Consider the following 25,000-nt stretch of genomic DNA (forward strand, 5'->3'; position numbering starts at 1 on the left):
ATTTTAAGTCAGGACTCAGTATGTACATAAGGTATGTAGACATATCTACTCTTATTTTTTTTCTTTTCTTTTTTTTTGTTGGTTTCTATCAGCTGCTTTTACAAACAATACACATGTTTAGAAATTATGTGAAATTTTGTTTATCTTACATTTGTGGTTCACTCACTGCTAACCAGTGTGTTAAAATGAACTTCAAACAATCAAAAATGGATGTCTATTCATTTTTCTTTCAGAAAAGTATGGGTCATGCAAACCTTCCAATGATTTGCATGCTAGACTGAAAAAAAAAAAATTCCCCCCTACTATCCCACCCGCACCCCCCCACCCCCCACAAACACACCTCCCAAATAGCTTGGCAATGAAAGTCAGAAAAATGCATGGCACTGAAAGGGTTAAAATATTTTTTTTTTTTTTAAAGACATCAAGCGATATTTCATCACTCTATCTGTATCTATCTTCCCAGGTGGCAATTTCTCAAGGGGCAAAGCCACTGCGTTGTGGTGTCCTCACAAATTAATTTTTTTTTTTTTTGGGAGATGATAAAAACATTCTGTATTCAGAGTCTTTCATTCACAAGAAGTACTGTTTTCTAATTCTCAATGTAATTCAAGAATGCTCCAGGGAATATTTAAAAAAAAAAAAAAAAATCTTTTTACTGCCTGTGGACCATATACATTCACCTACATCCACATTTCTACTCCTCCACTCCTCAGCGTGACAGATGGAGTGACGTTCACACACCGTGTTGTGAGTTTACTCACTTCATCTCGAGGGGGAAAAAAATTGTGGACACTATGACACATTCACCCAAACTGCAAAATGACAGGAAATATTCATTTTCACGTCACAACAGTGGTTCCATTTCATGTTCACGTCACAACAGTGGCTCCATTTCTTTTCAGCATGTGTCTGTGTGTGTGTGTGTGTGTGTGTGTGTGTGTGTGTGTGTGTGTGTGTTAAAAAAACTTCCTTTCTTTACCCCTCAGCTTGTGTTTTGTCAACCAGCCCGTCTCTCTCTGGGTGGTCTCCAGGAACCCCTAAAAAAAACAGAAGGAAATTTAAATGCAAAAAAAAAAAAAGATGGAAAAAATGTGAACTATCCTACAGACCCACTTCTTTCTCCTTCACAACAGCCATGCACAAGCAATGTATTGTATTGTATTGTATTGTATTGTATTGCATTATTTTGTTTTGTACTGTATTACTCTTTTGCCACAACAGATTTCTCTGTGTGAAATAAGGACAGCTCACCCCAGGGAGAGCGTGTCGCTACACTGAGAGCGCCAACCCCCCCCCCCTTTTTTTTTTTTTTTTTTTTTTTGTCTGCCTGCTGTTTTTATTTGTTTTCCTATCTAAGTCGATTTTTCAACAGAATTTTGCCAGGGACACCTGCAAGCCCACCCACACACACATACACCAACACACACTCTCTTTTATCTATGCACACACATAAATTACACATGTTCTTTCCTTCATGCCAGTTGTGCTCTAACACACACAAATATGCACTCTTTCACAAATATGTTTTCAAACAAATGAAACTCTCTTCTATGCTTTATGGAGACACACACACATACACAGAAAAAAAAAACATTCCCACAAGCTCACACACATATACACACGCACATGCTCACACTAGCATCTAACAAATATACCTAAACACACAAAAAACATACACAACCATTCACTCCCTCATGCAACCCCCCACGCACACACACACACACACAGACACACACACACCTTCACTCCAGCCCCAACACCATTCAAGTCCAACAGAAAGGTGTCATGGCCATAGATGGAGTTCAGTTCATAGTACGTCACCGCCTCGTTACCTGTGCATCAAAGTATCCATTTCATGAACAATGTGGTTCAGTTTCTGTTTCCTGTGCATCCAACTATCCACTTCATCAACAACAAACTTCAGTTTCCTGTGCATTAAAGTATCCACTTCACAAACAATACACTTCTGTTTCCTGTGCATCAAAGTATCCACTTCACAAACAATACACTTCTGTTTCCTGTGCATCAAAGTATCCACTTCACAAACAACACACTTCTGTTTCCTGTGCATCAAAGTATCCACTTCACAAACAATACACTTCTGTTTCCTGTGCATCAAAGTACCCACTTCACAAACAACACACTTCTGTTAACTGTGCATCAAAGTACCCACTTCATAAACAACACATTTCTGTTTCCTGTGCATCAAAGTATCCACTTCAAGAACAACACACAGTCAGTCTCCTGTATTTCAAACACTATTATCCAGTTCATGAAGAAGAAGAAGGAGAAACACTTCAGTTTCCTATGCATCAAAAATATCCACTTTATGAACAACACACAGTATCCAGTATAGTACATTACATTTCAACCAGCTGAAAGCACTTTACAATAATAGTCAGACACAAATCATAACACACACACATGTGCACACAAACATCCACTTCAGTTTCCTATGCATCAAAATATCCAATTTATGAACAACACGCTTCACGTTTCCTGTGCATCAAGTACTAGTATTCAGTAGCAGTACATTACATTTCAACCGGCTGAAAGCACTTTACAATAATACAGTCAGGCACAAATCACAACTCACACACATGTGCACACAAGCATGCACACAGGCATGGAAAAAATATATGTGGAAACACAGAATACAGCTATTCCACTAGTCCAACAGTGTGAGATAACGGTTGTAGGCTTCTTTTTTTTAACAAATTATCCTTGTGCTGCACACATACACACACACGCACACTCACACACACACAAATGCACCAACCAACAAACCCAGCAAAACTACAAACACAAAACCAACACACAGACCTGACTTTTGTAGACAAGAGGACAGTTCCTGCTGCTGCCAGATAGGAAAGAGGATGTCTGTCTGTACCCCTATCACCATCACAGGGCACGTGATGCGTTCCAGCCCCGCTTCCAGAGACGGGTAGCCTTCTGCCACGTCAAACATGTCCATCGCCTGGCAACACATGCACACAACCAGAAGTTTTACACCATATCATATTCATCTTTATACCATATTCTAAGGACTATGACAGAACTTCAGCCTTTGTGCCTTAGTTCACCTAATGTGTGTTTAAGAATTGTAAAAATGCTCTCATGATTCACAATCGTTGACCTCCAAACCGACGGGCACAATACCTAAGTGGTTAAAGCGTTGGACTGTCAATCTGAGGGTCCCGGGTTCGAATCTCGGTAACGGCGCCTGGTGGGTAAAGGGTGGAGATTTTTACGATCTCCCAGGTCAACATATGTGCAGACCTGCTAGTGCCTGAACCCCCTTCGTGTGTATATGCAAGCAGAAGATCAAATACGCACGTTAAAGATCCTGTAATCCATGTCAGCATTCGGTGGGTTATGTAAACAAGGACATACCCAGCATGCACACACCCGAAAACGGAGTATGGCTGCCTACACGGCAGAGTAAAAACGGTCATACACGTAAACGCCCACTAGTGTACATACGAGTGAACGTGGGAGTTGCAGCCCACGAACGCAGAAGAAGAAGAAGAAGACCTCCAAACCCAGAATTTCATGATGTCCGCGGTGATGAAAGCAGATCAAACCTACCAATGAAGAAGAATGAAAACAGCTCTAAAACAACTCAAAATGGGCAGCACACACAGGACTGATTCAAGAAGGCAGAGATCTTCAGAGCAGATATGACAGTTAGATGAAGCAACATGCAAAGAGAGTTTTGATGATCAAGTCAGGGCTTCAATGTGGCCATGGTTCACGTGCGCATACACGCACACACACGCAGAAGATCAAATATGCATGTAAGATATCATGTGATCCATGTCAGTGACTGGTGGGTTATGAAAACAAGAACATACCCAGCATGCACACCCCTGAAAATGGAGAATGGTGGGGTAAAAACAGTCATACAGGCAAAAGCCCTCTCGTATTCCAGGAAACGTTGCAGTCAACAAACACAGGAACAGGAGAAGATGAAGAAGACAAATCAGGTGAAATGAGAAGAATCAGGAGAGAACATGCACCACTGAAGTGACTTCCAGCAGCAGTGTAGGTCTTCTCTGATGGGGAGCCTTGTGGAAACCTCACATGGATTGCTTCTGGATTGCTTCTTCTCCATTTGTGGGCCACAATTCCCATGCTCACCTGTATGTATGATTGTTGGGCTTGACTGTTTTCACCCTGTCATGCAGGCAACAATTTTTTTTGGGGGGTGTGCATGCTTGGTGAGTTCTTCTTTCCACAATCCACTGAATGCAGATATGGATTACAGGATTTTATGTGGGTTTGATCTTCTGCATGCGTATGCATTCAAAGGGGGAAGAATCAGGAACAAGCAGGTCTGCAGGTGTTGACCCGAGAGATCAGGAAATAAAACTTATAACCACCCTTGAAGCGCCACAACCTCAGACCCTCAGACTGAAAGCCCAACACTTATACCACTCAGCTGCTGGGCAAGAGTGAAAAATCCTGCAGTGATATGACAGACAGAGTTCAAAACCAACGACCCACCCACACATCCCTGAACACACTCCCTCCACACATAACTATCCACCAAATAAAACAAAAAACAAATCCACACCAGGGACCTCACCTTAGAAATGTAGAGGAGGGAGTTGGGATCATACTTGGTGCTGAAGCTCTCCCCCTGATGCTCCAGGTAGCTCTCGATTTCAAAGGTGGGGCACAGGGAGGGGTGTTCATCATTGATGCGTTTTCGTCCAAACCTCTCGTCCCATTCAGGCCCGCTGCGGTAAGTCATGGTGGCCAGCTCTCTGGAACAGGATACAGTAATAGCTGACTGTGTGTACAATGGTTGACTGATTGCTGCAAGCTCTGTGCAATAGGATAAAATAACTCTGTGTTGGGTGGAAAATGGTCGATCAATTGCTGCAACCTCTGTAGAACATGATAAAATCATAACTGGATGAGTTGAGAACCAAAAGAATGATTAACTGATTGTCACAAGCACTCTTGAACATTATTTTAACATGTGGAGATGGGTACAAAATAGATGATCCTTAGCTGCAAGCTCTCTGGAGCAGGATACAGAAATAAATTGTTGAGTTGGATATAGAATGGTCAGATGGGTGCGGTGGCCAAACGGTCACAGCGCTGGATTCTCACCCAAGTTTCCTGAGTTCAATCCCTGGTTTTAGCGCACCTGGTGGCTTAAAGTTAAAAGTGGAGTTTTTCAAATTTCCAAAGTCTTCTTTTTCTTCGTTCGTGGGCTGCGACTCCCACGTTCACTCGTATGCACACGAGTGGGCTTTTACGTGTATGACCGTTTTTACCCCGCCATGTAGGCAGCCATACTCCGTTTTCGGGGGTGTGCATGCTGGATATGTTATTGTTTCCATAACCCACCGAACGCTGACATGGATTACAGGATCTTTAACGTGCGTATTTGATCTACTGCTTGCATATACACACGAAGGGAGTTCAGGCACTAGCAGGTCTGCACATATGTTGACCTGGGAGATCGTAAAAATCTCCACCCTTTACCCACCAGGCGCCGTCACAGTGATTCGAACCCAGGACCCTCAGATTGACAGTCCAATGCTTTAACCACTCGGCTATTGCGCTCGTCATTTCCCAAGTCAACATGTGCAGACTGCTGGTGCCTGAAATCGCTTTGTGTGCATATGCATACAGGAGATTAAATGTGCATGTTAAAGATCCTGCAATCCATGTCAGCATTCACTGGGTAATCGAAATAAGAACACCTGCAAAATTGAGAATAGTTGCCTACTTGATGGTGTAAAAGTAGTCTAACACATAAAAGCCCACTCGTACATATGAGTGTGACAAGGGAGTTGCAGCCAACAAACACAGACAAAGAAAAATGGTTGATTTAATTATTGCTGGTTGAGCTGGGTATAGAATGGTTAAGGGATTGTTGCAAGCTCTCTGGAATTGGACAAGATGATAAATGGTTGACTTGGGTATAGAATGGTCGATCAGCTGTCACAAGCTCTCTGGAAAAGGCCAAGAGGAGAACTGGTTGAGCAGGGTATAGAATGGTCAACCAAACTCTTTCATGCCTGAATCAATGAACAGTTCTGTTATCAGTGAGTTTCAGTTTCAAGGAGGCGTCACAGCTCACAGACTGATCCATCCATACACTACACCACATCTGCTTAAGAACAAAAAAAAAAAGAAAAAAAAGAGGAAGAGCAGATGGCTGAACTTGGCATACACCCAAGGCCTTGATCCAATACTGCAGGTACCTGTCTCTCAGGATATATCATGAGAGTACAGCCTTGTCAAGTACCGGCAGTCCCAAATCTAAACGGACCCCCATAGCAGCACCAACATTAGCCCCATCATCATACATCACCATCAAAACACACAAAAACTAGATCTCCCATATTCTGAGGCACACACACAAAAAAGAACATCATAAATATCAAGAACGCATGAGAGAAAGAGAATAAGAGAAGCTGTTACACACAGAAGGTTCCCACAACAATTAAATGAGCCTCAAGTCTGATCTCAGAGAGAGAGTCACATGGACGGTGTCACAAACCCTAAGTGGGTAAGGAGGAGCAATGGCCAAAATGGATTCACACAAAATAATAAACACTTGGAAGCGTAAATAACAAAAGAAATCAAACTTTATTCAACTATACAGTAAACAACATAAGATAATAACCTAACTTAGGTCATGAACATAAAAGAAAGAAAGTATAAAAAAAAAGAGACAAAATATAGGAATAGGAATATAGAAAAGTGAGGAAAATGACAGAACTCACTCAGAACACATCCTGTCACCACCAGAGTTCGGCCCGTACTACCGTCAAACCTTAATACATGCACATTCTCACCTCCCTAAAAATCAGTCATCAACTACATGTGCATCAGAAACGCCACACCAAAACAGAAGCATCACACACAACACACACAAGGCAAATACAGCCAGTTGCTCTTATGACAGATGGACACACCTGTATCAAACCCACCTGGCCAGTTTCATGCCCGTTTTGGGATACGGCCCGTCATAGTAATGTCCCTTGTTCCAGTTGGGGTCACACATGATGCACTTGCGCTGCAGGTAGCGAACTCCGATGGAAGACGGGTGGGACTGTCCGCACGATGAAATAGAGATGATCCTGACCAGGGGCAAAAAAATAAACACGCACCATTTCATTTGTCAAATATGATTGATGTGAGAGCTGAGTGGTGTAAGCGATGGTCTGTCAGTCCTTCTTCTGTGTTCGTGAGCTGCAACTCCCACATTCACTCGTATGTACACTAGTGGGCTTTTACGTGTATGACCATTTTTACCCTGCCATGTAGGCAGCCATACTCCGCTTTCAGGGGGAGGTGTATGCTGGGTATGTTCTTGTTTCCATAACCCACCTAACGCTGACATGGATTACAGGATCTTTAATGTGCGTATTTGATCTGCTTGCGTATACACATGAAGGGGGTTCAGGCACTAGCAGGTCTGCACATATGTTGACCTGGGAGATCGTAAAAATCTCCACCCTTTACCCACCAGGCGCCATCGCCGTGATTCGAGCCCGGAATCCTCAGACTGAAAGTCCTACGGTTTAACCACTCGGCTATTGCGCCCGTCGTCTGTCAATCCTAGGGTGCTGGGTTAGAATCCTGGTCACGGCACATTGTGGGTTAAGGGGTGGAGATTTTTCCATCTGTCAATCTGAGGATCCTGGGTTCGAATCCTGGTCACGGCACCTTGTAGGTTAAAGGGGTGGAGATTTTTCCGATCTCCTAGGTCAACAGATGTCCAGACATGCAGTGCCTGAACCCCCTTTGTGTCTATACACATGCAGAACATCAAAGGCCCACGTTAAAGATCCAGTAGTGTGTCAAGATCCGAAAGACTGGCACCCAGACGACCACTGAAGGTCTAGTGGAAGGGAGAGTAAAAATCAAGGTCCATATGGGGATCGAACCTATGGACACTCACTTCCCAGTCTGGCTCTTTACTGCTAGGCCACTGCTCCCACTCACTGTATACAACAACGGCACTCACCAGTTCAGCACTGCATGTCATCAGCAAAAGCTACAAACACAATCATGTTTGGGTTTTTTTTTTGGTTTTTCTTTACCTGCCAACTCGTTCTGGTTCCAAAGCAGCAGACATCAGAGAAAGCATTCCACCCAGAGATGATCCTACTGAGGCATGAAGCTGCACAGAAATACGCTCCCATGGACATGCATGCATGCACACACACATACATGTATTCACACACACAAAATACAGACAAAACAACACACACACACACACATACACACACAGAGAAACACACACACACACACACACACACAGAAACACACACACAGAGAAACACACACGCAATCACATACACCTTACACACACACAAAATCCAGCACACATGCAGATATGAATATACACACATACATGTACTCACACACACACACATACACACGCACACACAGAGAAACACACACACACACACACACACACACACACACACACAGAGAAACACACACGCAATCACATACACCTTACACACACACAAAATCCAGCACACATGCAGATATGAATATACACACATACATGTACTCACACACACACACACACACACACACACACACACACACAGCCTACACGCGCATGCACTCAAATACACCACACAATCCCAAGCAATAATGATAACAATAATACAAATAGTAACAATACTACTAATACTACTACCACTACTAAAAATAATAACATTAACAATAATAATAAATAATACCAACAATAATTTTTTTTTTTAAATAATAAAGAAGAACAGTAATTCCAACAATAACAATAATAATAATGAAAAAATGCTAATAAAGAAGAAACAGCCACAAGAAACAAAAGCGCTTTGAATCGTACCTTCTGAATACCCAGGTGATCCAGAAGACGGAACTGAGCGTGGACCATGTCCGTCACACTGACGATGGGAAAGGTCGTGGCAAACGGCTGTCAACATGTAACAATAGCAACAGTAATAATAACACCAGTAGTAGTAGTAGTAGTGGTAGTTGTAATAGAAGTAGGCCTCCTTCGGTCATGGCTGACCATGGATAGAGTATATCCGACCTAATGTCTAATTGGACTGTCTGCTTTGACCAAGCAGCGTCGCCTGTGACTGTAGAGACCGATGCAAGAGAGACAGTCTCTGTTGTAATAGTTGTAATATCATTAGTAATAATGGGTGTTTATATACAATACCAACACTAATAATAACAATAACAATGATAATAATACTCCTGCGGCTGATGATTATGATGACAATCATACTATTAATGATACAACTACTACTACAACTACTTCTCTAGACAACATATATTACGAGCAGCTACTCAAAAAAGCAAAATCAATCAACCAAGACAAATCACATCCAGCTTTTGGGATTTTCAAGATGCTCCTCTATGGTCAATGGAACAGAAGCATAAGGACGAAAACCAATCGCTTCGCCAATAGCTTGTTCCCCAAAAGCAGTCAATGTCCTGTCTCTTGAACAAATCCAGTATGATTAAAGAGAATTGTGCAATCAACAACCATTTACCTGGAAGATCTAGTCATCAGCCCCATTTACCTGAAGATCTAGTCATCAGCCCCATCCACATGTAATATGTGGCTTATATTCAAATGTTTGTGTGTGTGTGTGTGTGTGTGTGTGTGTGTGTGTGTGTGTGTGTGATGTGTGTGTGTGTGTGTGATGTGTGTGTGTGTGTGTGTGTGCATGTGTAAGTGTGCACAAGTTTTTGTATTGATATGCACATGTATTTATCCTAAATTCTACTTTATCTGTGTTTGTGTATGATTTTCCATTTATGTTTGTACCTTTTTATGTACTACTCCCCCCATCCCCCCCCCCCCCCACCCCCACCACCACACACACACACCTTGCCCTCCCTACGAAGAGGTCTATAAAAATTTCAAAAATCAAATTTCAATACAAATATTCAAACTTTGCAAAACCGGGAATCATAGACGGGATGTCCTAATAAAATGGTACAACCATTGACAATCTATCTACAGAAAGTCAGCTCTGGGGTCTGAGTTACAAATGAAAAGACACTGTGTTATTGACCTACCTTTCCAGTGAGTGGATTTATAGTCGACGGTCCCCTTCAGAGAAAAGGAAAGGAAACAGGTACATGTTAATAACACATAACAAGCAACAACAAAAAAAAACAACAACAACAAACTTTCTCTTCTTATTTCCAATTTTACAATACAGAACATTACACACACATAAATCCATTCGTACCTCTGTTCACACACTTTTTCTCACATCCATCCATAGTAAATATATATATATACCTACCACTATACACACACACACATATGTGTATATATGTAAACAATTGAACACACATACAGACACATGCATATATGTGAATGACATGACATGGATTAGACTACATTACATGGCATTACATTATATTACAACGAAAAAATATAATGAACTCACTGAATTAAGTGTTGTAATAGAAACACACACACAAACACGCACACATGTACGCACACAAACACACACACACACACAAACACACACACACACCTCATTATACCTCACTCACGGTCTAAGCATACAACTGTAGAATGAAAAAAAAACACTTCTGATGCATGCAACATCACACACAACAATTTCCATTTAAACTGCTACACGACTTGAAAATGAAAAAAACAACATTAAAGATGCACGCAGCATCACACATCGATTTCCATTTAAACTGCTACACAACTTAAAAAAACAAAAAAAACCCATTAACGACGCACACAGCATCACACATCAATTTCCATTTAAACTGCTACATGACTTAAAAAATGAAAAAACATTACAGACGCACACAGCATCAAACATCAATTTCCATTTAAACTGCTACATGACTTAAAAAAATCAAAACATTAAAGACACACGCAGCATCACACATCAATTTCCATTTAAACTGCTACACGACTTAAAAAACAAAACATTAAAGACGCACACAACATCAAACATCAATTTCCATTTAAACTGCTACATGACTCAAAAAATGAAAAAACATTAAAGACTCACACAGCATCAAACATCAATTTCCATTTAAACTACTACACGACTTAAAAAATGAAAAAACATTAAAGATGCATGCAGCATCACACATCATTTTCCATTTAAACTGCTACATGACTTAAAAAACAAACAAAAAATCATTAAAGACACACGCAGCATCACATATCAGTTTCCATTTTAACTGGTACATAACTCTTTTTTTTACTCCCACGCCGCTCATTTAGATTCCCCCGCATACATAGCCACACCTGAGTTCATCCATCACAGTTCCAACGTCAACAGTCCGCAGGGAACCATCAATGTTAGGTCGCCAGGAACCCACACACCAGAGGAGACCCTGCACTGCTGCTGAGTCACTTTGGTGTTGTTCAGTGGTGCCTACTCGGATTTAACGTACTTAGGACACCACCTACTAAGCCCCCTACTAACGACAATAATGGCTTAGTCGCAGAGCCAGACTGAGTGAGCGTCCCTTCCAGAGTGGAGACCGCCACCATGTTCCTCAAACAACAGCCCTCCATGAATCTGCCAACACTGAAGACATTGACAGGACTCACCCCAAGCACGGAAGTGGAGTGGTATCGAAACTGAGGTCCCCATGAGAGCAGGGCATGAAAGGCCACAGACTTTGAGACTGTTTTGTTTATATTGATGATGATGAAGGGGGAGGAGGACAATGACGATGTTGTTATGGAGGTCCATTTTGGTTTGGGACTACGTGACAAGGCTGTACTCTACACTTCCTGTCATAATGATATCCCAGCGTTAACCAGGCCCGAGAGATACAGACACTTGCAGTGTTGATCAGGTAATTAGAGCAACACACCCAAAGATGCATCCTTGAAATGGATGACACTCGACTGTGTGGTCCCAGTCTCCCCATTTAAGGCCAGACACGGTAGTGAAATTTTGACGAAAATCATGATTTTTTGTGATTTTCGTTTTTTCGCTTAATTTGCTTCTTCAACATCTAATCTTTATATTCCGTTTCACCTGGGTACTATATTCACTTAAATAAAGCTTCAAACAGCATCAACATGTGTGATTTCTTGTGAGTACAAGCACATCTCTTTCTTTTCCTGTTTTCTCAGTTTTGTGTTTTGTCCTTGTAATACCATTTTTCAAAATGCTAATGCTCAAAAACTTTAAAAGATAGCATGTTCAAACTTGGTACTTTCTTTCTTTATGTATTCATCTTTATTATAGTGCAGTGGTTTGTATAGTACTAGTAAAAGAATGAATATACACTCATTTGAAAAAAAATTATGTCAAGGAATTTATACACATTTCACTTTTAGCAAAAAAATAATAATAAATGTATTTATTCAAATTCCAAAATACCACTGCACTATAATTAAGAACAAATACAAATAAATCAAATAAAACAAACAGAAATAACATATATGTAAAGGTACCGAAGTTATAAGCTTTTAATTTTTTTGTTTGTCAGCCATTTTGGATTCGTTTCCATGGAAACCGTCATGACAAATTGCACAAAATGACCTTTTTAGACATGTTTAGTCCAATATCTTTGCATACCATGTCACAGAAAGCCATAAACTTCAAGTTTATTTCATACATTTTTGTACTACCGTATCTGGCCTTAAGCCCACAGCACACTCAACTCTTAAAAAACAATGAAGACTCATGCAGCATCACACATTCGTTTTCATTTAAACTGCTACATGACTTTAAAAAACGAAAACAACAAACAACAACAAACAAAACGTACGAGGTACCGTAGCAGCCTCCCAGGTTGTTGGTGCAGATGACGAAGAACTTGGACGTGTCCACAGCACACCCTGGTCCCACAAATTTCTCCCACCATCCTGGACGGGGGTTGTCCTGTAACAACACACCTGTGCAATGTCATAGGATGCCTCCCACCACAGATAAGTACACCCCCCCCCACCCCCACCCCCGTGCTCATACACTCACACATGCAAACAAATGCACATGCACACAAATAACCACACACACACATTCGCATACACACACACACACACACAAACATGTTCACAGACAGCAACAGAAAGATAGAAAAACAAAGAGAAAGGCAAACAGAAAAGTATGGGAGCACACACACACACACACGTACACTCTCTCTCTCTCTCTCTCTCTCTCATGCACACATAGTCGGTGTCATACACACTGACCACCTCCAACCATACACACACACACACTATCTCTCTCTCTCCTCTCATACGCACATACATACAAACCACCTCCTACCACACACACACACACACACACAAACACAAACACAAACACACGCACACAGACACCCTAGACAAAGCAACAGAAAACATAAAGAAGACAGCCATGCTTCCAAACAAGCAAACAAGACACACACACACACACACACACACACACACACACACACACACACACACACACACACACACAGAGAGAGTCCACAGCTGAAAACAAAACATTTCACTGTAATGTAGGAGTCAGTTGTAACAGTTACCATCATACAGAAAACAACATTCACATTCACATTATGTTTTGATATTCATCCATTTGATTCAGAGTTTATGTATGCATGTGAAAGTCAAATGTGAAATCTGTCTCAACATAAGAGTTAGCTCTATATAAATATTTTTTTTTTTTTTATCTAAAAAAAAAAAAAAGTGTATATGTATAAAAACAGCATTAATACATCTATCAAGCATAGTTATGGAGGTGTGTTCATGACTGGTGTGGCTCATACAAACCCACACAGAAAAACTAACTATGCACAATACAGTCATTGTTTGTCAGTGACAGGCAATCACTGTATGTGTGCGTGGTAGGTGGGGGGTGGGGTTTGGGGGTGTGAGGGGAGGGAGGGAGAGAGTGTGTGTGTGTTAGTGCGTGTGAGTGCATATGCATTTGTGTGTGTGTGTGTGTGTACGCGCGCACGCGCGCGCATGCTTGCATGTATGCGTGCATGCATGCGTGCATGCATGCATGCGTGTGTGTGTGTGTGCACGCGTGTGTGCATGCGTGTGTGTGTGTGATTGCACTTGCAAACATGTTCTTGAATTTCAAAGCTCACATTATAAACATGCATGTCTATGTGCACAAAAATGTTGTTTTGACTGTGGACATACATCCGCCTACATACTTGAGGTGTGTAAGACTGTGAATATACATGATCAGGAATGCCAGTAAACATGTATGAATACATGCACTGGCTTCCCAGGAGTTTGCATTACAACTTGAATGTTGACCTGGCTGGTGCTGTTTCAGTGACAGTTGAGTGAGTTATTGCAGGGCAAACAGACAGAATCATTGCAGTCACGAACACTGACAACATGGGGCGCTCTCACCCAAGCACTTTGGTGCTGGTCTGTACTGTACCAAGCCCTCTCTTCTTTGATAAAATGTGACTTTCTTTTTTAGCAGGCACAGATTGCCTATGTGTGCATGTGCACGCGCGCACACACACACACGCACGCACGCATACACACACACACCAACACAAACATGTACTTTTGGAGGATATATTTGCTAAAAATAGATAACCTACCACACACACACACACACACACACACACACGTACACACACACACACACACATACACACACACACACAATGCACACACACACACACACACATTGTGACAAACACATACTTCAACATATTTCTATATTTCTATCCAGACATATGTCATATGTGTACAAACAGATATTTAACTTAGTAATGACAAGGAGAAAGAAAAAAAAACAGTCTCATATATATCAACATATCTATCTACCACTCCCACTTGAATATACAATAACATATAATTCAAGTAATATAAACAGTGTCAGCGTACACAAACAAATGCCAGGAAAGTAAAAACACCCCTGTCTCCCCCCCCCCCCTTCCTTTTTCTCTCCCCCGTCCCCCTTTCCTCTCCCTTTTTCTCCAACACACACACTGACACCCACCCACACATACACATACAAAGATCAATATTTGATATTGTAAGATCTCTATCCAAAAAAAAAAAAAAAAAAAAAAAAAAAAAAAAAAAATCACATGAAAAGACAGCTGCTTCCAGAGGTTTTCAAACCATGAATTTCATTTTCAATGAATTTAAATGGCCAGCTGCCAAGATCTTAGAAACTCATAATCTATTCTCTAGTCTAATGTCTTTTCACTATAAGTGATACTGGATAAAACTCACTCAAGTGTAACATGATATTATTGGAAACTCACTCAAGTCTGACTTGTTTATTGTGAAACTGCCTTGATCTACTGGCTCCATTACTTGCATGACGCAGCGGTTTCTGTTCAGTCTACCATGTTAATTCTATCTCTCCAAATCACAGCCACTCATGCATACCCATCCATCCCACCCCCCTCCTGTACACTCCCCATCCTACACCCATCCACATGTGCATGTGTACACAAACACTCATCTGTTGTTATTAGTATCACACACACACACACACACCCTCCCCTTACACCCAAACCATGACGCTCACAAAAACACCCACACAGTCAAGAAACAGGAAGCACACATACACACACACTCACACAAACATATATACATATAAACACACAAATCCACTCACAAATCCATCCCACACCAACACACACATCACGTACAAACACACTCACACAGGCCTGACACAGGAAACACCACACCCCTCACCCACCCCACAAAAAAACACCCATACAGTCCAAATACAACACACACACACACACACACACACACACACACACACACACATCTTCCCAACCACCAACCACACACATACCAACTACTAACTCACCCACCCACACCCACACCCACAGAGAAACCCAACCATACATCACCCCCCACCCCCACACACATAAAAACACACACACACACACACATAAATATACACACAAACCAAACCACACATCCACGCACACACCCATAAACACACCCAAAAAGCACCCATACATATAATCCAGACACAGGACCACACACACACACACACACACACACACACACACACACACACCTTTAAAAATGGCTGAATCACTGCAGACCAGGCCAACTCTCTGATATCCAGATAACCAAATCAAATGGGGTCACAGAATGACCACACATGAATATAAACTGGGCTAAGGATGGTAATGCTGGATTGTTGTCAATGTCAGTGCCAGAGAAATTTGCTGAGTAATGCTTGACTAGTACCCTTGTGAGTGAGAGAGAATGACAGAGATAAAGAGAGAGAGAGAAAGAGAGTGTGTGTGTGTGAGCATGTGTGTGTGGAAGTGACAGAGAGAGAGAAAGAGACAGAGTGTGTGTGTGTGTGTGTGTGTGTGAAGAAGGGAGAAAGAGAGAGAGGAGAGAGAGCATGTGGGGGAGAGAGAGAGTGTGTGTGTGTGAGAGAGAGAGGGGGACAGAGATCCAGAGAGAGAAAGTGTGTGTGTGTGTGTGTGTGTGTGTGTGTGTGTGTGCGTGCGTGTGCGTGTGTTTAGAAAATATATCGACCTTTGCTTTCTCAGCTGAACTGAATGACACAGTGACACTGACAGCCATCGACTGATCAACAGAAACTTCATGCCCTGATTCACTTCAGTTCACTCTCTCTTTTCAATTCAGCTGTAAGCAAAGTGCCATTTCTCCTGGGATAAAAAAAAAAAAAAAACGGTTGAAAATGAAAATGAAAAGACAACAAGAAGTATTTTAAACAATTTTTTTTCTTCCTCCCCCCCCCCCCCCCCTCCCCGATCTTGGTATGATTTGGTTTTGGGGGGGGTATGGGAAGGGGAGGGGGGAAGTGCGGGTGGAGAGGAGTATTGATGGGGAGTGAGGAACGAAATGTAAAGCGCTTTGAGCAGTATTTCTGGAGAAACACGCTATAGAAATGTCCATTATTATTGTTATCATTATTATTATTATTTCTTCAAGAAATAAAAACAGGAGTGCTTAAAGGAGATGTGGTTGCAAAACCATGTTCAGTTACTTGATTCAAACATATGAGGGTGTGTGTGGTGGGGGAGGGGGTAGATTTTCTGCAGTAATATTAGTAAAACAACACAAACAAACAAACAAAAAATAAATAAACATACAATTCATTTCCCTTGTTTTTCTCAAGTTTACAAAGACTGTAACAGTTACTCTATACCTTCATTTAAGTAGCAGCAGCAGTAATAGTAATATCAGTGGAAGCAGTAGCAGTAACAGCAGTAGTAGCTGTAGCAGTAGACAGGAGTAGCAGCAACAGCTGGAGCAGCAAGTGGTATCAGTGGTTGCAGTAGCAGCACAGCATAAGCAGTGCTAGCAATAGTAAGAAACTGACTGCATTTGTAAATAGCCTAAATCTGCTTCCACCCCCAACTCCACACCCCCCAAAAATGTAAAACTTAACGATAATTATTTCTTAACTCCCTCATAATTTCATCATATTTCATACACCATTTTTCGTTTTAGGTCATTCATCCTCAAAAAAGGGCCATAGACCAAAAATGTGGATTTTTTTTTTTTTTTTTTTTTTTGACAGGAGGGGGGGGGGGAGGGTCGAGAAGGGGGCGGTCTCATGTTAACAAAACTCCCTCTTAATACATTATATATGCAGGAAAAAAGAAAGATCCGTTTTGCAGAGACAAAAGTGTAAATAGTTTCAGTAATCTGATTACTCAGGGAAAAAACAACAACAACCCAAAAACAAAAAAGTGCATGCAACCAATAAGTATTTGCTGTGGCAACAGATATTCACTGAAGACACCAAAGCAACAATAACAGTTTCATATATTCACACAGGAGAACTAAAAAGAAATACTCAACCTGTTTCAACACACAGTGACAAAACATGAGATAATAAAGGCATGAACCAAATGACCCGAGATTTTATCAGATAGAGGACACTGAAAGGTTCTTTTTAAACTGGAAATAAAACTGATAAAAAAGTAATTGTTTGTTTATTCAAAAGCTTTTTTGTATAATAAAAATAAAGATAAAAAAGCAATTGTTTGTTTATTCCAAAACTTTTTTTTTAAAGTTGTTAATTACTATATTTATTAAAACAAAATTCAGAAAAATGCTTCTGGTGATCATGTGGTTTCACTTTAAAAACGTTTAATGTCACAGAGTTTATGTTATCATGTGTTGTTAAGACATTAGAAAGGGGAAAAAAAAGTCCATTAAATCAGAGTTTGGTGATCCTGGATATTTTGAACATGACATTACAGTCCTTGCACACACACACAACACACACAAACACAGTGAAATACGTGCATACAAGCATTCATACACATGTACATACAAACATTCATACAGACACACATACACAGTCATTCCACTGCTCATCTCCCTTCCAGCCTGCAACCCCACCACCCCCACCCCCTGCCCCCAACATCCCCACCCCCTCCCTGCCCAAAACCCCCACTCCCCCTATCTTCTTTTATCACCAAGAATGGAAAGAAATACAGTTGAAAACTACACACAAACAAGCCTCTTCCCCCCAAACCCCTCCTCCCTCAACACAACCCTCCCCCACCCCCTTCAAAATGAAGACATCCCCAACACAACAACCCCATCACAACCAACTACATTATCATGACCTGACGGGCACAACAGCCAAGTGGTTAAAGTGTTGGACTTTCAATCTGAGGGTCCTGGGTTCAAATCTCGGCAACCGTGCCTGGCAGGTAAAGGGTGGACATTTTTGCAATCTCCCATGTCAACATAATTATGTGCAGACCTGCTTGTGCCTGAACCCCCTTCGTCTGTATATGCAAGCAGCAGATAAAATACGCACATTAAAGATCCTGTAATCCAAGTCAGCGTTCGGTGGGTTATGGAAACAAAAACACACCCTGAAAACGGAGAATGGCTGCCTACATGGCGGCGTAAAAAAACGGTCATACATGTAAAAACCCACTTGCATATATACAAGTGAACGTGGCAGTTGCAGCCCACAAATGAAGATGAAGAAGATCATAACCTCACCCGATGACTCTTGGCATGGGAGCTGGCAGACAGACCGGCCAGAACCAGCACAGCGTTGGAGCGGTCCTCGTTCAGCGTGCCCCAGGTCTCGTAGGCCACGTGCAGTTCTGGCAGTACGCCGTTGTTGTACATCATGTGAAACGGCTCCTTGCTGGTGAACACTTTGTAGCCTGTGGTGATCTTGTCGTAGTCTGGTTCTGGCCCTTGTGTGGTACTGTGTGCAGAGAGACCAGTTATAAGGTAAGTGATTTCTGGTTGATCAATGCAAACAAGACTATGTGTGAAAACAGCTGGGTCTGTTTTTACTGTTTAAAATTTTTAAGGCAACTGATCTTGTTTTGATCATATTATATATATATATATATATATATATATATATATATATATATATATATATATATATATATATACACACACACACACATACATACCCACACACACATATATATATATATATATATATATATATATATATATATATATATATATATATATATATATATATATATATATATATATATATATATATATACATCAATAGATATATAGATATAGATATATATACACACACACACACACATACATATATCTGTATTACTATTTGTGTATATATATTTTTCCCCTTTACAACATGAAAGTGGACTGTGGAGTAAAAAATAATACTTTTTTTTTTAAAGTCCAGGTAACAACAAAGCAAACCTGTTATTTCAATTGCAAAGATAATTACCCACCCATCCACCCCCAGAACAGACACATAAATGAATGAATAAATAATAAATGAATAAATTAAAATTCAAAACATTGGGGAAAAGCTGAAGGACAATCTAAACCCTTCCTAGTCGGAGCCATCTGAGTTCTCTCTGAAGAATAGAGCCAACTGTAATTTGTATGCCTGATATGACAGCATTTTTTTTTCTCCTGTGGACTCCAGACATCTTGGCATTCACAGTGAACTGTCTCCTATGGAAAGTGATTCTGTGACTCCAAGTGGTATTCGCAATCATGATCTGATCTGCCTGTGAAGGATGAAGCAAAGAATACAGAGAAAAACAAACAAACAAACAAAAAACAAACATAAAAGTTAAACAAAAACAAAACAAAGAAAGGAGAAATTTGAAAAAAAGAAGAAATAATAGTAACAAACATTATCTCAAAAACAATCTATCTCTACACCTACACCTACACCTACACACACACACACACACACACATGTACGTATATATAACAGAGAGAGAGAGAGAATTAGCATTGTCAAATGGCAATCTAAAAGAAGTTCTGACAGGTGCAACAGCCAGTTTTTACTCTTTTTTTAACACCTGTGGACTTCGCCTGCACATCTGTCCAATAAATCTGTGATAAGGGGTAAATTTTCCATGTCTCCACTTCTAGTTCCACTGGGACCTTTTTTACTTTTTTTTTTTTTTTTTTTTTTTTTTTAATGAGAAAAGCTTTCACAAAAGTGAATCAGGGCACACATAATCAATCCAACAAAGAAGATGGAGGAGGAGTGAAGGTCATATATCACATCACTTTCTTGCCAAAATTCATATGTCATTTGATATGGGAACTAGCTTACAGTGCTGTTACAACCCCTTTGTTTTTAGCTGTTGTTTTCTCTCTCTCGTGAAAGGTTGAAAAAGAGGGGGTGGGATGGGTAATGTTCAGAATATTCCAGCTCCACCTCTTATCTTTCTCTCTGTATTAGTGTATACATATATATATATATATATATATATATATATATATATATATATATTTTTTTTTCTCCCTTTTGGTAATAAAGTCATCTGCAAGCTTTGACAGCTACTTGAAAATGAAATTGTCTCATGTGATCAATCTCATTGTGAATTTGAATTACAATGATTGTTTCTGGAGTCAAGAGTGAACTGTGTTGCTTCAACACTGTATTATGTATAGACCTGTTTAGTTAATTGTTGTATACAGTACCTCTGTTTCCATTATTTAATCAAGCACAAATAGCTAAAAATATTATCATTACATGCTTGCTTGCTTCACTTTTTTGTAATCAAAGCAGCATTCAAGAATGTGACAAAAATCAAAACTGCATGTTCTCTCTCAATATCAAGATGATGAAAAAAAAAAAAATCTACTGAGACTGAGAGAGAGATAAATTAAAGAAATTGAGAGAAAAATATTATGCACAAAATGCTTTCACATCCTGCCTATATTTTATTTTCTATTTAGTTATTCATTTATTTTTTTGTGTTGTTGTTTTGTTTTTGTTTTGGGGTTGTTTTTTTGATAAACAAGCAAATAAAATCAGAACAAATAACATGAAATGCTTGATGTATAAATCAAAATATCTTTATGTACAATATGAAAAGTAAGTTTAAACAAAGAAGTGGTTTCAGTACATTGTACACACTGAACAACGAAGAAATGTAAAACAAATACAGAATAAAACACATTATGAGAGTGAGAGAGAAAAAGGGAGAGAGAAAGAAAAACATACTTTCTGGCGACACATGGGAAATTGCTGTCCAGTCCCTTAAACTTGTCGAAACTGACTTCTTTCAGATCTGGAAAATCAGTGATTATATCATCTGAATCTGGCGTTTGGATCTGCGGACAAATTTTCGGCTCTGGATTCTGTGGAGAAGCCGAACCTTGTGAACTTGTCGAAAAACCGAATTCTTTCGTCGAATCTGACAGCAGACGACAACCGCAGAAACTCACTTCACTTGCCAACTTCAGTTTTCTTGACAAAATTCGAAGTGCCAAAGCCATGGTTATGGCAGCGAAACGTGCGCGAACACTTGCACTTGGTCGTTCCGCTTCGAAGAGAGTAGCTTGCCAAATGTGTTTTGCTGGTGGCAGTCTTTCGCCGTCTGCTTAGATCCTTCTGACTGCTCATGCGGTTTGCCTCTATTTCCAACTGGACTGACCCCTCGTGGCTTTTCCTCGTGGCTTCGTTCAGGGCGTGCTGAACTTGGCTATGCTGGGTTCATTGTACTGTGGAGGAAGGCAGACTGATCATGCAGTGACCGAGTTGTCGCGCGTGCTGGTGTTTTGTCAGTGAAGAATGGCGAGTAGGGCAACGTTCAGTCGCAAAATACTGTCTACTTTTCCTACGCTACAATAATTTTTACGAAAATATCAAAATGGCGGTCAACATCTCTGGCTTGAGAATCAATGTTAGCTGACGTGCACTAGTTGTTGTTCATCCTTCAGTCATAGTCGAAGATGACCACGACTTCTGTTTACATCAGAAAGTTTACATTTAGTAACAGAGTAACAAATTATTGGAACAAATTAACCAACAATATCCAACGTGCACCTAGTATAAATACTTTTCAGAACCTCATAGATAAACACGAGTAAGCTTAACTGGCAAAAACGAAATATGACTTTGATGGATAAAATGACTGAGCTAGTCAACGACCTGACCAACAATATAAAGGAGTAAATCTGAAGGGGCATAAAAAGCCAAAAATGGCTAAGTTGTATAAAACAACGCCCCAGATCCTGATCCTGGTCGTGATCCTGTGTCCGACTGACTGAGGATCTGTGCCTGTTGGTCCGGGGGTGACTGGTGAGGCCACACTTAGGCCGAAACTTCGCCCATTAATGTGTCGGAACCCTGAACGTAACCTGTCGAAGTCGGTAAACCAGGGACGCTCTAACTGAACAGTTCTCTTGGAGTTTAACGACCTATTGGCGACTGAACAGAAACGTGTAGGCTATATATATGTGTGTGTGTGTCACGTCTCTACTTGAACGTAGCCCGCACATGGGCTGTTGGAAAGTTGTTGTTCGTCCTTCAGTCCACGACTTCTGTGTCGGATTGAGGATCTGTGACTGCCAGTGTAGGTGCGGGGATGACTGGTGAGGCCAAACCGGGCCCGCCGAAACTTCGCCCATTATTGTGTCGGAACCCTGAACGTAGCCTGTCGCAGTCGGTAAACCAAGGACGCTTCAACTGAACAGAAACGTGTTGGATATATATATATATATATATATATATATATATATGTGTGTGTGTGTGTGTGTGTGTGTGTGTGTGTGTGCGGACACGTCTCTACTTGAATGTAGCCCGCACATGGGCCCAGTGCAGCCCAACCACTTTCCGTGTTTTTAATCGTTCTTGTCACCCCCCCCCCCTCCTCCCAACACCACCCACCCCGCCCCCCGCCCCCTCCCCTTCCCCCACCCCAGCCTCCTCCTCACCGCAGTCCTCTGCTCTTGCAGTAACTCCCACACCTCATTTCCACTTAGATGTACTGGAGTAGTGATGCAGGTTCATGCTCCTTTTTGCCCTGTTAACTGCTCGAAATTCACCCGAGACTAGAACTGTAGCCTACGTAGCTGACTCGATCATCACCGGAGATTCATTACGTGAATACCCATAAAAAATATGCTGTCGTTCAGATCAGTTTACTGTGCCATGGCCTAGTTATCCCATGACAGTTTGATCAGAATCATTTCATATCAATGACACACCGTCGGCGGGATCACTTTCAAAGACGCCACAGGCGAGCAAGCTGCAGCCAGTGTCAGTTGTTTTTGTGTTTTTTTTGTTGTTTTTTTAATATGTGTGTGTGTGTGTGTGTGTGTGTGTGTGTGTGTGCTCCAGTGTGTGTACTGATTTTTTTTAAGTGACTTGACTACTCAGCTGTGTGTTTCGGTTGTGTGTGTGTGTGTGTGTGTGTGTGTGTGCTCCCGAGTGTGTGTACTGATTTTTTTAAAGTGACTTGACTACTGTGTGTGTGTGTGTGTGTGTGTGTGTGTGTGTGTGTGTGTGTGTGTGTGTGTGTGTGTCAGCGTGTGTGTGTGTGTGTGTGTGTGTGAGTGTGTGCGTATGTGTGTGTGCCCCAGTGTGTGTACTGATTTTTTTTTTTTTAAGTGACTTGACTACTCCATTAATTCATGACTAGTTATTAAGTAGATGAAAAAACAGATTTACTGCGCAGTCCGAACACTCCGGCGTATTTTGAGCCGGACTGCAGATAACTGATATTTCCGGATGTGTTAATCTCATTCGGCTGTGCGGTTTACTGTTTATTCAGACCATCATGCAGTGGCCAGAACAATTTAATATATGCGTGCACTCCGTGCTTCAATGACCGTGAGATACGATAATGGGATTCGACTCGGAGGGCCGATGATTCAGTTATAGTTGCTGACTGTGACTCGAGTCGAATGACACACTGAGACACATAATAAGCCTACGGGTTCGTTCTGCACTTTGTTTACAGACAATCCAATAACATAACACCCGCTGAATTTCAGACTGCGGATTCTTCCATACAGTTTGCTTTACTTATTTCTAAGTTGTCTATTTAGCACTGAGTAATTATAGACGGTAAGGTCAAGTTACCGGCATAGCAACTGAACTTTTGTTTACTACTGTAGCCTACTGAGTTGCCGCGTCGACTGAAGTTGGTTGGTGCATGGTTCACGAGTGGTTAGCCGTTGCTTGGTTGGTTACGGTTACTGACTGAGTTAGTTAGTCTAGTTAGCCAGTCGGACGGTTCTTTGGATGGTTGGTTAGTTTGTCACTGTTACAAAGTTAGTTATCCTGGGGAAGGGTGAGTTAGTTACTGAGTTACTGCGTAGTCCAGTTACTGGGTTACTCAGTGAGTTCAGTACTGAGTTACTGAATTAGTTACTGAGTTAGTCGGTTTATAGTTACTTGCATTTTCAAAATTAACATCGGCTTTATATTCACACAGAATATATCAGGTTATCTCATCCATTTGAGACACTGCTGGATACACACACATCAAACCGCTGGACACTACACTACACACACGCGCGCACGCCGGCCGGCACACACCGTGATACACACCGTGTCACTGTCACTGACAATGCAGACACACAGAGATGCTCACACACACACACACACACACACACACACACACACACACACACACACACTGGCACACACACACACACACACGCACACACAATGGCACGCACGCACACACACACACACACACATACACACACACGCACGCGGCACGCACTCGGCACACACACACACACACACACACACACACACACACACACACACACACACACACACACACTACGTCTGGTATCACTCAAAGTGAAAAG

General features: G+C 41.2%; 1 protein-coding gene across 1 annotated transcript in view; it reads right to left on the minus strand.

The window, feature by feature from the left end:
- Positions 1-22,183, minus strand: part of LOC143289905 (uncharacterized) — a 31,025-nt gene extending 8,842 nt beyond the window's left edge. Inside the window, exons 1-11 of the mRNA XM_076599145.1 lie at positions 21,396-22,183; positions 18,923-19,136; positions 12,754-12,866; positions 10,060-10,093; positions 8,852-8,938; positions 8,073-8,152; positions 6,957-7,106; positions 4,589-4,769; positions 2,824-2,977; positions 1,741-1,832; positions 980-1,037 (exon numbers count right to left, since the gene is read on the minus strand). Of these exons, the coding sequence (XP_076455260.1) occupies positions 980-1,037; positions 1,741-1,832; positions 2,824-2,977; positions 4,589-4,769; positions 6,957-7,106; positions 8,073-8,152; positions 8,852-8,938; positions 10,060-10,093; positions 12,754-12,866; positions 18,923-19,136; positions 21,396-21,670 (1,438 nt within the window). The 5' untranslated portion in view covers positions 21,671-22,183. The remainder of the gene's footprint in view (positions 1-979; positions 1,038-1,740; positions 1,833-2,823; positions 2,978-4,588; positions 4,770-6,956; positions 7,107-8,072; positions 8,153-8,851; positions 8,939-10,059; positions 10,094-12,753; positions 12,867-18,922; positions 19,137-21,395) is intronic.
- Positions 22,184-25,000: the final 2,817 nt, after the last annotated feature.

Source organism: Babylonia areolata, chromosome 14 (genome assembly GCF_041734735.1).
Source record: "Babylonia areolata isolate BAREFJ2019XMU chromosome 14, ASM4173473v1, whole genome shotgun sequence".
Classification (NCBI taxonomy): Eukaryota; Metazoa; Mollusca; class Gastropoda; order Neogastropoda; family Buccinidae; genus Babylonia; species Babylonia areolata.